This window comes from Lonchura striata, chromosome 16, assembly GCF_050655825.1.
Source record: "Lonchura striata isolate lonStrDom1 chromosome 16, ASM5065582v1, whole genome shotgun sequence".
Taxonomy (NCBI): domain Eukaryota; kingdom Metazoa; phylum Chordata; class Aves; order Passeriformes; family Estrildidae; genus Lonchura; species Lonchura striata.
Genome location: NC_140718.1, coordinates 1,595,645 through 1,607,301, shown reverse-complemented (window position 1 = coordinate 1,607,301; position 11,657 = coordinate 1,595,645). Strand labels below are relative to the sequence as shown.

Genomic DNA, 11,657 nt, shown 5'->3' with positions numbered 1-11,657 from the left:
GTTTTGTCTTGTTATCAGCAGGCTCACCTCCCCCTAAGGTCTGTGTCTAGGAGAGAGGATAGGGCTTGCTTACTTGCTTCCTGGCTTGCTTTTGCTTTGCTCTCACTCCTGCTTTTTTGCTTTTGCGCTTGCTTTGCTTATTAGTTTGTTTAGCTAGGCACTCCATTTTTTTTCCCCTGGGCTGTTTTTTCTTTCCCTTTCCTGAATACCATTTGAACCTGCTCCAGACTGGGACCTGAGAAACACTGAGAAGCACCAAGAACCTGTGTTTTGTGACCTGCAGCAGCCATCCCCAGCGCCGGAGACCGAGAACTGGATGACCACTCCCAGGAGAGACTTTCTGAATTTGTCATCTCTTCAGAGTGGTGAAAGAGTTTTTGTCATCTGGTGTTGTTCTTGTGCCAGGGAGTGTTTCTGTCTGTTAAATAAACTGACACTTTTTTTCCACTTCTCTCTAAGTAAATTCTTTCTAGACCAGGTGGGGGAGAGGGGCCATGGGGGTTTGCTGTCTGGTGGGGCTCCTCCTGGAGGTTTTCTCCCAAATTTGCCCTAACCCAGGACAAATATTTTGTGTACAATGTGGGGCTTGAGAAAGTGGAAAAAACTCTGTTTTAATTGTATTTTGATTGCAATTATTTGGTGTTGGTATAGAGCAGTTAGTAGCTATGTTCTCTGAATTCATATTATCTCTTGGGTGGAGGCTTGCATGTGTTTCTGGTCCCTAGTGTTTTTTGAGGTCATCATACCTCTATGGTTCCTAGGTTTCTTTTCTTATCCAGAAATAGCTCTGGTATTGTCCCTAATACACAGTTTTTGCAGCAGAGGGGCACTGACCAGAATATCCATTGGGCTGGGCTTGGGTGTCATGGCTTGCAGGGGGTTTATAAAGGTGCTGGAGTCTGTTCCAGCAATGTATGGTTCATGGTTTTGGTTGTACAGCCAGTTTGTTAGAGGACAAGCAGGGGATGAGGTTTTTCAGCCTTTGCTTTCCTTCTTCTCCTCTGAATTTGTTACCTCCCTATTGGAGAATGTTGTGTTTCCCCTGACTGTTAAAGAAACCATCTTCCTGGTGTTTAATCTGGTAAGCTTTCTCTATACAGTCTGCAGTCTCTCTAGAATGAGGACTGAGATTTCTAGAGGGGCTGAAGAGACCTCTGACCCAGGAGTATACCTAGGTGTGAGAAATCCTGAGTGGTGTGGGAAATGGGAGGATATGGGCCAAATATTAAAGGAATTTTCTGACCCTATAGCCTGTGTTATAAATTGAGGCGAATAATTTGATTCAGCCTTTTAAGATCAATTAATAATTTTATTAATTACAGCAAGCAATAGCAAGCAAAACAGTGCTGGGTTCAGCTGGGAGCCTGGCTCCGCCAAAAGCTGACAACCTTTCTTCTCTTCAGTCCCTTTTTATCCAGCACAAGTGGGGGTGATGGGTTTCCTTCCACTATGGTTATCAGTCCCAGCAGTAGTTTGTTTGACAAGTGGAGGCGATGGATCTCCTTCCACTGCGGTTATCAGTTCCAGCCAGTCCTGCAAGATCTTTCACAATCTTTGTTTGCGGTTACCAGCCTTGCCCAAGCCTGCAAATTCCATGCCCCAACCCCCCAACCCTTTTATCCTAATTTTATATTTTTGATGAACAAACAATTCAATGCAGTTTCTCACATTCCCCATTTCATCTTTTATCATTTTGTTCATCAAATCGTTTTATTTCTTGGTGGGCTAGAATCAAAGTATCTTCTACCTCAGGATCTCCAGGGAGAGTTTCATATTTGGCTTTGATTAGCATCAGGTGTGCTGCTTCTAATCTTCTTTTTACTATTCCAATTACCTTGTTGAATATACATGGGCCAAATGTTAATCCTAACACTAATAATATTAAAGGACCCGCAATTGTAGATAGCAAGGTAGTTAACCAAGGAGAGTGATTAAACCAGGTCTCATACCAGCTCTGCTGGGTCTCTCTTTCCCTTTTCTCAAGTCCTGCTTTCAGTTTTGTCATGGTGTCTCATAGCACCCCAGTGTGGTCTGCATAGACACAACATTCTTCCCGGAGGGCCACACACAGTCCTCCCTGTTGTAAGAATAACAGATCTAGTCCTCTTCTATTCTGCAGAACTACTTCCGATAAGGACCTTACTGATTTTTCTAATGCTGATATTGATTGTTCTATACGTTACAAATCTTTGTCTACAGCAATCCTCAGGGAATTAAACTCCTTTGTTTGTTTTACTAGGGAGGCTACTCCTGTACCGACACCTGCTCCCCCTGCAAGCATTAAAACTGCCACTGTAAGTGCAGTCAAAGGCTCTCGTTTTTGTATATGGTGTTTTGGGATGTTTTTTACATTATACATATTTTCGTTGGGGTGATAGATAATTTTTGGAATCACAGCTACCTGTATACAATAGTCAGAGGTTTCATTAAATATTTCTAAGGAAATGCAGGGGGTGAATCCTCCTTTTGAGCAGATCCACATGGTGTTTTTAGCGGGAACTAGCCATTTAGCTGGAATATCTTCCTGTTTAGCTTTAGTAACAATCTCACATAAATATTCCAGGTGTGTGGGTATTCTACATCATCCCCTTCCTGTTATTGAAGCCAAAGTCATTCCTTTACCCCGGGAATCTTTCCAATTACATTGCGGGGGATTGCTACCATTAAGACGTCTCGCTTTTTCAGATATCCCTACAGCTTCGTAAAATGGAGGCCTAATATCAAAGCAGAGCCAACAGTGTTCTGTTAATTCTGGCTGAGTAGCATTTAAGACTTTATATACTCCCTCAACTAACTTCCAGAGAGTGTTAAACCGGGAATCCCCACTTGGCGGTGTTGTAGGAGTTGTAGTTTGGCTATCCGTTATCAGGTTCCTAGCTGTTAAATCTCCAGCTATTACAGGATTAGAGCCCACAGCCTGTGTCTCTGCTGGTACAGGCCCCTTCTTTATGATAAATACGCTCCCTCTGTCTTTTCCAGGTTCCAAATATCGAAAGCCCCATGATCTTCCCAACATCTATCCTGGGTCTATGGGCTCAGTTATGTTTAAATGCACAAATTGGCAACTCCCTTTCCACCCGCCCAGGAAGGCACCACTAGAATCCTTTTGTGGAGGTGTACACCCATAGGGTCCCCATGATACTTTAAGAAATTTATCTCCTGCTGCCTGCCAGTCTGAGGCTATTGTTTCACACCCCCAGTACCCACAGAAATATTCTCCAGGGTAATTGCAATACCCCTTTCCTGGGTTCGATGCTGGACACATGTAAAATCCTGCGGTATTAAAACAGGGCTCTACAGGGGCTAGTTCACATATCTGTGGGGTAAAAATAGGGGGTCCAGATGTTATCTGACTCCGAATTACCCTGCCATCTATTCCAGTTAGCGTCCACTTAAAGGGCTGGTGCAGAGCCGGGGAACCCTCCCCTTTATGTATAATACAAAGCATTAAAATACTTATAATCTGCCAATAAGGGTGGGGTCCTGACCTTGTTTTTATGGCATAATATCCTGTTTTCCCTTTTTGGGTTTGTTGCCTTTTTGGTGTTTCAGAGGCAATCAGACGGGTTGTCCAGGGGAACCTAGTACTCGGTTGGCAATAGTTGGAGCATTTCAGCATTATTCCATTGCGGGGGGACCTGGCTTTTTCCCCTCTGCCTCGCTCGCTGACCCGGTTGCTTCAAGCCGCGAGGTGAACTATGGAGAGTTTTGTGGAAGAATGGCTTCGTGAGAAAGGACATGACTACGTGCAGTTAGTGAAGTAGTAGCTGAAAATTGCACAGTGCAGCAATAGCAGATGTAGCAATAATATCTTATGTCCTTGGCTAAGCTGGTTCCCAACAGTAGAATGTTCAGCAAAAAGATAAATGTAAGGGAAAACAAAGCAAGCTTAGAAAGCTCCAAAGGCGGGGTTGACCTGTTTTTCATACACCAATGATGAGCTTAAATTTTGCAATATGCATGAGCTTCATTATAACGGGTATAACTATACATGTGTGCTTGGAATAAACTGAGACTTGTTGACATTATAGAATGGACTTGTCTCCCGTCATTTTTTCCACAAAATGGTGACCCCGACGTGATAGGCGCCACGGTGGAGTGACGAAAAAGGGTTCGGGTCCTGATGCAGCCAGGACGGCAAAAGTGCTGAATTGAAATAGAGTGCACCGTGCCCCAGGTGACTGCAGAGGCAAGCCTGGCCGATACGTGCTGCCGACAACCTCGGAGGGCTGCAACAGCGCTGACAATATAGGTATGGAGAGGCAAGCAGCATATGATTTATTTACTGCATTCTTGCAGAGAAGGCAGATTAAAGGCATTGATTTGCAAAAAGATCTGCCAGGGTTATTAACATATGGGTATTCTAAGGGGTTCTTTGTAAATCCTCATACAGTACATGAGTTGTCTGAGTGGCGTAAGTTTGGGGATAAACTATGGGAGGAAGTTTTAGATGATGATAAGACAGCTAAAAAGTTGGGAAAGTGGTGGAAGGTAGTTCACAATGAATTATTACAACATCAGGCAGACAAGAAAGCTGCCGAGCAGAGAACTTCAGCACTAGAGAAAAATAGAGGTTTTAGTGGGGAGGATTGGTTGCCTGGTGTTTCCATGCCACCTGCTGTGTCTACAGTGGAGTTACCTCCATTGCGACCTGTGTCTGAGGACATGGAAACAGAGTTGCGTTGTGAGCCCACGGCTCCTCCAGCCCCCTCAGAACAGAAATCGACAGTTCGTCAAAGTTTGTCTGCCAGTAAGCCGATCCCTAGGGCAGAGTCTGACCTAACGGAGGCTCTGGCCAGGGAACGGAGGGAAGTTTGGGCGACTTTGGCAAGAGAGGAGCTGGACAAAGGAGATGGGCAGGCTTTGGAACTAGCAACAGAACTGGCTTGTCCTGTAATTTTTCAGCAGCAGGCAGGCGGGGGGTTAACAGCTCAGATTACACCGTTAGATTGGAAGTTGTTGTCACAGTTGCGAGCTACAGTGAGTCAATTTGGAGTTACTAGTGAACCGGCTAGGCAGATATTGGATTATGTTTGGAGTACTAATATATTGCTACCAGGAGATTGTAGAAGTCTTGCTAAGCTTATTTTCTCGCCACATCAGAGGCTTTTGTTTGGTGCACATTGGCAGGCAGAAGTTAATGAAGCTGTAGCTATACAAAGACAGCCTGGAGATCCTCTTCATGGAGTAACTATGGATGAATTGATGGGCTTAGGACCATATTTTCGCACTGAGGCACAAGCTATGCTAGGACCTGAGAAGTGTCGAGAGGCAATGCGACTAGCTCAAAGGGCTATAGATAAGGTGAAAGACCCAGGAGGTTTGCCAGCGTATATGGGAATTAAACAAGGAAGGGATGAGACTTTTGGAGCATTTATTGATAAGGCAGCGGCAGCAATAGAGAGAGCTGGAGTGCCTGAGTTTATGCGTGGATCATTGTTGAAGCAGTGTGCTTTGCAAAATTGTAATGCTTCTACAAGGAGTGTGCTAAACACATTAGGAGCTAATTGGACTATAGAAGATGCATTAGAGAGGATGGCTACTATACCAACGGGGCAGCAGGCATTTTTAGTTGAGGCTATTAAAGAGCTGGGGGAGGGATTAAAAGAGCAGGCAAAAGCTTCACAGACACAAGTGTTAGCTGCTCTTGCACCCCTCCAAGCGTCAGTAGCAACCCAGGGAAATGTTTACGGCAGCCGTATGAGATGTTTCCGATGTGGAGGGACAGGACACATTCGGCGAGAATGCTCTGCTGCTGGAATATGGTGTCCTAAGTGCAAATCGGATACTCATAACATTGCTGCCTGTAAGAGGAGACCGGGAAACGCCCGAAACAGCGCGAACAAGAGCAGCCGCGCTCCGACACAAATAGCTGCTCCAGCTTGTCCAACAGCGACACCTTGCGTCCAGCCACAAGAGGGAGCCTCGGGATGGACTTGGCAGCCGCAGTAGAAGTGACTTTAATGACACCACAGCCACAGAAGGTCCCCACTGGAATTAATGGACCTATTATAATAGAGGGCAGGACAATGGGAGCTTTGTTATTGGGAAGATCATCGGCCTCTATGCTTGGATTATTTGTGCTGCCTGGTGTCATTGATGCAGACTATACTGGTGAAATTATGATTATGGTTCATACTCCATTTCCTCCTATTCGGATTAATAAAGGACAAAGGATTGCTCAATTGGTTCCTCTGGAGCAAGTTACTAAGGCTGTATCCTCACGGAAAAGCCGTGGGGGAGATGGATTTGGATCTACAGGAGGCCTGACTCTATTAACTTTGGATCTGAATGACAGACCAAGAAAAGAGGTTTTGTTGGAATATAAGGGACAAAAATGTATGCTTACAGGTTTGCTGGACACGGGTGCTGATTCAAGTATTATTGCACCACAGTGTTGGCCTGCACATTGGCCTTTACAGCCAGCTGCTACAGCAGTAACAGGAGTTGGAGGTTTAACTCTTGCAAGTCGCTCGCCACCTCTTACTGTCTCAATAGATGGTAAAGTCATAAAGGCAATATTTTCTGTTGTTCAATTACCACCTACGGTGCAATGCCTAGTTGGGCGAGACATTTTGACACAGTTAGGGGTTGTCCTGACAAATGAGCACCCTTTGGGATAATAGCCATTGCTTGGACTTTCCCGATTCCCATAATTTGGAAAAGTGATGAGCCTATATGGGTAAAGCAATGGCCTTTAGAAAGGGAAAGTCTGCAACATGCTCATGCCTTGGTCACTGAACAATATCAACAAGGGCATCTGAAATTATCTACAAGTCCTTGGAATACCCCTATCTTTGTGATAAAGAAAAAGTCAGGGAAATATCGCTTGCTACATGACTTGCGGGAGGTTAATAAACAGATGGAGCCAATGGGTGCTCTACAGCCAGGTCTGCCTAATCCAGCAATGTTACCTGAAGGATGGCCTCTCTTGATAATAGATCTCAAAGATTGCTTTTTCACAATAGCTTTGCATGACAGGGATACAAAGCGTTTTGCATTTACTTTGCCAGCTCTGAACAGAGAAGGTCCAGATCAAAGATTTGAATGGACGGTTTTGCCTCAGGGTATGCGTAACAACCCTACTTTATGTCAACTTTACGTAGATTCTGCATTACAACCATTGAGGCAACAGTGGCCACAAGCTATCATTTATCACTATATGGATGATATTTTGATTGCTCAGCCTAAGTCATTTACAAGTCAACAGGTTAAACATGTACAAAACTTGCTGGGACGTTTTAAGCTTGTTGTGGCCCCAGAGAAAATACAGTTAACTTCTCCTTGGAAATACTTGGGATGGACATTGTCTCAAAGTTTGGTAACACCTCAGAAATTAGAACTGAAAACACAGATTGTTACTTTAAATGATGCTCAGAAATTACGAGGTGATTTACAATGGCTTAAACCTATAGTGGGCCTTCCAAATGAACTGTTGGATTCTCTTAGACCCTTATTGAAGGGCACAGACCCAACAGCACCAGTGACCCTTAATCCTCAGCAGAAAAGAACTCTTCAGCAAATTACAGACTGTGTGGTTCAGGGTCGTGTACATCGGCAAATACTGGGAATCCCGCTTAATCTCACTATATGGTGTGGTGAAAAACATTTGCTGGGAGCTTTAACACAGCTAGAAACAAAAACGGGGGAGATAAGGGTGTTGGAATGGCTATCCCCTCCACTTCAGCAAACAAAAACTTTAATTCAAAAAATTGAACTGTTAGCAGCTTTGATAAAACGAGGCCGTGAGAGAATTTTGCAGGTTGATGGGCGAGAGCCTGAACTAATACAGATTCCTATGAAAAAGGACTCTTTACAATGGTATTTGGTCAAAAGTGAAGAATTGCAAGAAGCTCTGCTAGGAATAGGAGGTGCTGTCATAACTGAAAGTATTAAAAATCCTCCATTACAGTGGATTGGAAAATTGAGTTGGATGGTTCGGCCACAGCGAGAAAAGGAGCCGATTCCTGGTGCAATAACGGCATACACAGATGCAGGGAAGAGGTCAAGAACAGCAGCAATTACGTGGCAGGAGCAGGGAGTCTGGAATCATGAAATTCTTACTGCAAATGATTCAGATACCCTTCAGACCTTGGAGTTAGCAGCTGTGGTATGGGCTCTAACAGTCCTGAAGAGGCCTTTGAATATTGTTACAGATTCCTTGTATGTAGTTGGTGTCGTGGAAAGAATAGAGGACGCTGCTATCAAGGAAGTACGAAATCAGAGACTATTTGAACTGTTCATACAACTTCAAAAAGCAGTAAAAATCTGAGAACATCCTTATGCTATCATTCATATAAGAAGTCACAAATGGGAAATTGGTTTAGGAGAGGGTAATGCTCGGGCAGATAAGCTCGTCACAGTGACTCAAACTTCTCCTTTATCAGGGCAAATGCTTGCTAGGGAGGCACATTCTATGTTTCATCAGAACGCAAAAGGGTTACAATGGGAGTTTGGAATATCCCATGCCGATGCCACTGCTATAGTGAGAGCTTGTTCTACCTGTAGTCATCATAATGGGGGTCATGGCATGGGATGGGGAGTTAACCCACGAGGTCTTTCATCTAATGAACTCTGGCAGATGGATGTTACTCATGTAAATAGTTTTGGTCGCTTGAAATATGTTCATGTTACTATAGATACATATAGTAAATACATCTGGGCAACAGCTCAAGCTGGAGAAAAAGCATTACATGTTATAAGGCATTTATGTAGTTGCTTTGCAGTAATGGGAGTGCCAAAGCAGATCAAGACAGACAATGGTCCTGCAGACATTGGTGGCAGGGTGAATAGATTTTTAAAATCATGGGGAATTAAGCACATTACAGGAATAGCACATTCTCCCACTGGACAAGAAATTGTAGAAAGGGCAAATGGAACCTTGAAGAGATATCTGGAAAAACATAGAGAGATTGGAGATGTTCAGGAAAGATTAATGAAAGTGCTCTTTGTTCTTAATCATTTGTGTGTATTTGGGGATTCAGAGGCACCACCTGCAATGGTACATTATGGACAAAAAGAAATGAGAAAAAAGGGCAAAGAAGTATGGGTCAGGTATAGGGACCCTAAAACAGGTATTTGGCAGAACCCAGCAAAGGTCCTATATTGGGGAAGGGGATATCTTTGTGTTTCCACCCCTACAGGTTCACTCTGGGTGCCAGCAAAGTGGACCAAACCAGCTCTGGATGAGTTGTCTCTTAGCTCGCCTGACAGATCAGGACCAGAGGAGAATTGAAGAAAAGCTGATTCGCACAGTGGGACCTATTCTTCAAGAGATAAGAGGACTTTCCCCAGTGACTGATCAATTTTTGCCTTCAGAGTTAACTTTTACGGCAATTGTTACAGCTATTGAGGCTTTACAGACTGTTCATATTCCAGGACCAAAGAATCCTGAGTGTCTTAGTTGTGGGAATTTTAATTGTAACAGTTGGATTGCTTTTGTTTGTGGGGGTTGTGGAAAAACATACTGGGAAGATCAAGTATTTTTAAAACGACATTTTTGGTGTAAACATTGTGACTTTCAAAAATGAGGAGATTCTTGGCAGAGAGATTTAATACGAGACACAGGCTTAGGAGTTGCTATAGCTTTACAGTTATTTGAAGCACCAGAACAAAAGATATTAGCTTTTTATAGGTGGGAAGCAGAACACGCTTGTGATAGATTAATTAAGCAAGCAAATTCAAAAATTTTATCAACAAGGTGTCAAAAGCAAGTGAAGGTATCTATAAGATCTTATTTAGGAAAACCAGTAGTAGGAAATCCAGACATAGAATTAGATAAGCTTATTAAATATGTGCAGACATTAAAATTAAAATCCAAGCAGAAGAAATCATGAGAGCGATAAGGTGGATAATCTATCTTGTTCTTTTGACTAATCTTTGTCATGGACTAATAGAATTTAATCAGCCCAGAGAAAATATTTGGGTAACCTTGGCTAACATGACTAATCAAAGTTCACTATGCCTTAGCTTGGGAGGAGTGACAAATCCATTTCGTACCTGCCTAACAGGTGTTCCTGTCTGGAGACCAGAGGAATTTTGTGGGTTGATAAGGAATCAGACGCTTTGCAAGAATTTTGCAAAGGTGAAAGGGCCAGACAAGAATATTGGTTATACAGAAGCTCAAAGAGATGGCTATAGGCAATGTTTGTTGATACTGTCACTTAAAGAAACATTGCAATCTCCACCAGAGGAATTAGATCTCTTTGGAAGTGCTAATGCTAGTTTAGGGAATGTTTCAACAGGAGGATGGTTTATCTTTGTTCCATTGAATTTGCAGAGTGTAAATAACCCAAGAGACAAATGGGCTTCTCTGGACTCTTCACTGGACTCAGAAAGGGTATCATCTCAGTTATATTCTAACTGTGATGGTTCCAAGATAATCAAACCCTTAAGGTTGCCAAAGGGTGTGTTTTTGATTTGTGGAGATAGAGCTTGGAATGGAATTCCGGTAAAACCACAAGGGGGACCCTGTTACCTAGGAAAACTAGCATTGTTCCATCCTAATATATCATTGCTAATGCAATGGGACAGACTAGGGAAGACAAGGAAGAGGCGTGATGTGCATGACTTAAAATGTGATCAGGTTGGACAACCTCAATTTTGGAATACTTTAAAACAGGTAATAGTGGCAACCCTGTTACCAGGAGGAGCTGCCAAAAAGGCTATGGTGTTAGCTGAACAATTGGGATGCTGGACTAAAGATGAACTTAACAAAACATCAGAGGTTTTATCTATGCTTGCTATGGATGTACAAAGTGTAAATCATGCTGTACTGCAGAACAGAGCAGCCATTGATTTTTTGTTGTTAGCCCAGGGACATGGATGTGAGGAATTTGAAGGAATGTGTTGCATGAATCTCTCTGATCATTCTGTATCAATACATGCTAAGATTAAAGAACTACAACAGGGCCTTCATCAATTAAAAGAAGAAGATGGTCTGGGGATAGAAGAATGGCTTAAAAGTTTAGGGATTGGTCCTTGGCTAAGAACTTTTATCATGTATGCAGTAGGAATCTTGATTGTTGTTTTACTACTCTTGCTGATTTTGCCCTGCCTGTTTAACTGTCTTCAGAAGCTGGTGGAACGCATGGTTCAAAAGATGTGGACAACTAACTTAATGGTCCAAAACAAAAACGGGGGAAATATGGAGAGTTTTGTGGAAGAATGGCTTCGTGAGAAAGGACATGACTACGTGCAGTTAGTGAAGCAGTAGCTGAAAATTGCACAGTGCAGCAATAGCAGATGTAGCAATAATATCTTATGTCCTTGGCTAAGCTGGTTCCCAACAGTAGAATGTTCAGCAAAAAGATAAATGTAAGGGAAAACAAAGCAAGCTTAGAAAGCTCCAAAGGCGGGGTTGACCTGTTTTTCATACACCAATGATGAGCTTAAATTTTGCAATATGCATGAGCTTCATTATAACGGGTATAACTATACATGTGTGCTTGAAATAAACTGAGACTTGTTGACATTATAGAATGGACTTGTCTCCCGTCATTTTTTCCACAGTGAACCATCTTCTCGGCAGCAGCGGTACTCGCCTGGGCGTCCCTTCCCCTGCTCCTGCCTAACTTCGCACTGTTCCCTATTTTTATCCTTGACTGGGGGTGGGTCACACGGGACCCCCTTTAGTTCCCTCCGACAACACCCTTTTA

The 11,657-nt window shown here is 43.2% G+C and overlaps 2 protein-coding genes and 1 long non-coding RNA gene across 5 annotated transcripts in view; 2 read left to right on the top strand and 1 right to left on the bottom strand.

Moving 5' to 3' along the window:
* Positions 1 to 11,657, top strand: part of LOC116184724 (uncharacterized) — a 53,963-nt gene that overhangs the window by 14,583 nt on the left and 27,723 nt on the right. The window contains exons 2-4 of one of the 3 annotated variants that reach the window (XR_014958716.1): positions 228 to 365; positions 2,240 to 2,294; positions 9,144 to 11,657. The exon at positions 9,144 to 11,657 is cut by the window's right edge and continues 27,723 nt beyond it. This is a non-coding gene — a long non-coding RNA (uncharacterized LOC116184724). Of the gene's footprint in view, positions 1 to 2; positions 4,253 to 9,143 lie in introns of those variants that run through there. The other 2 variants (XR_014958718.1, XR_014958717.1) reach the window with 2 other exon arrangements.
* The window catches only part of LOC144247902 (uncharacterized), a 38,878-nt gene continuing 28,517 nt past the window's right edge, over positions 1,297 to 11,657 (bottom strand). The window contains exon 4 of the transcript XR_014958719.1: positions 1,297 to 11,657. This exon is cut by the window's right edge and continues 6,495 nt beyond it. The gene's annotated coding sequence lies outside the window, so the exon portion shown is untranslated.
* LOC146765905 (uncharacterized) lies at positions 4,255 to 5,952 on the top strand. The gene has a single exon (XM_085593527.1). It carries the CDS (start codon positions 4,255 to 4,257, stop codon positions 5,950 to 5,952), a length of 1,698 nt encoding a protein of 565 aa, XP_085449653.1.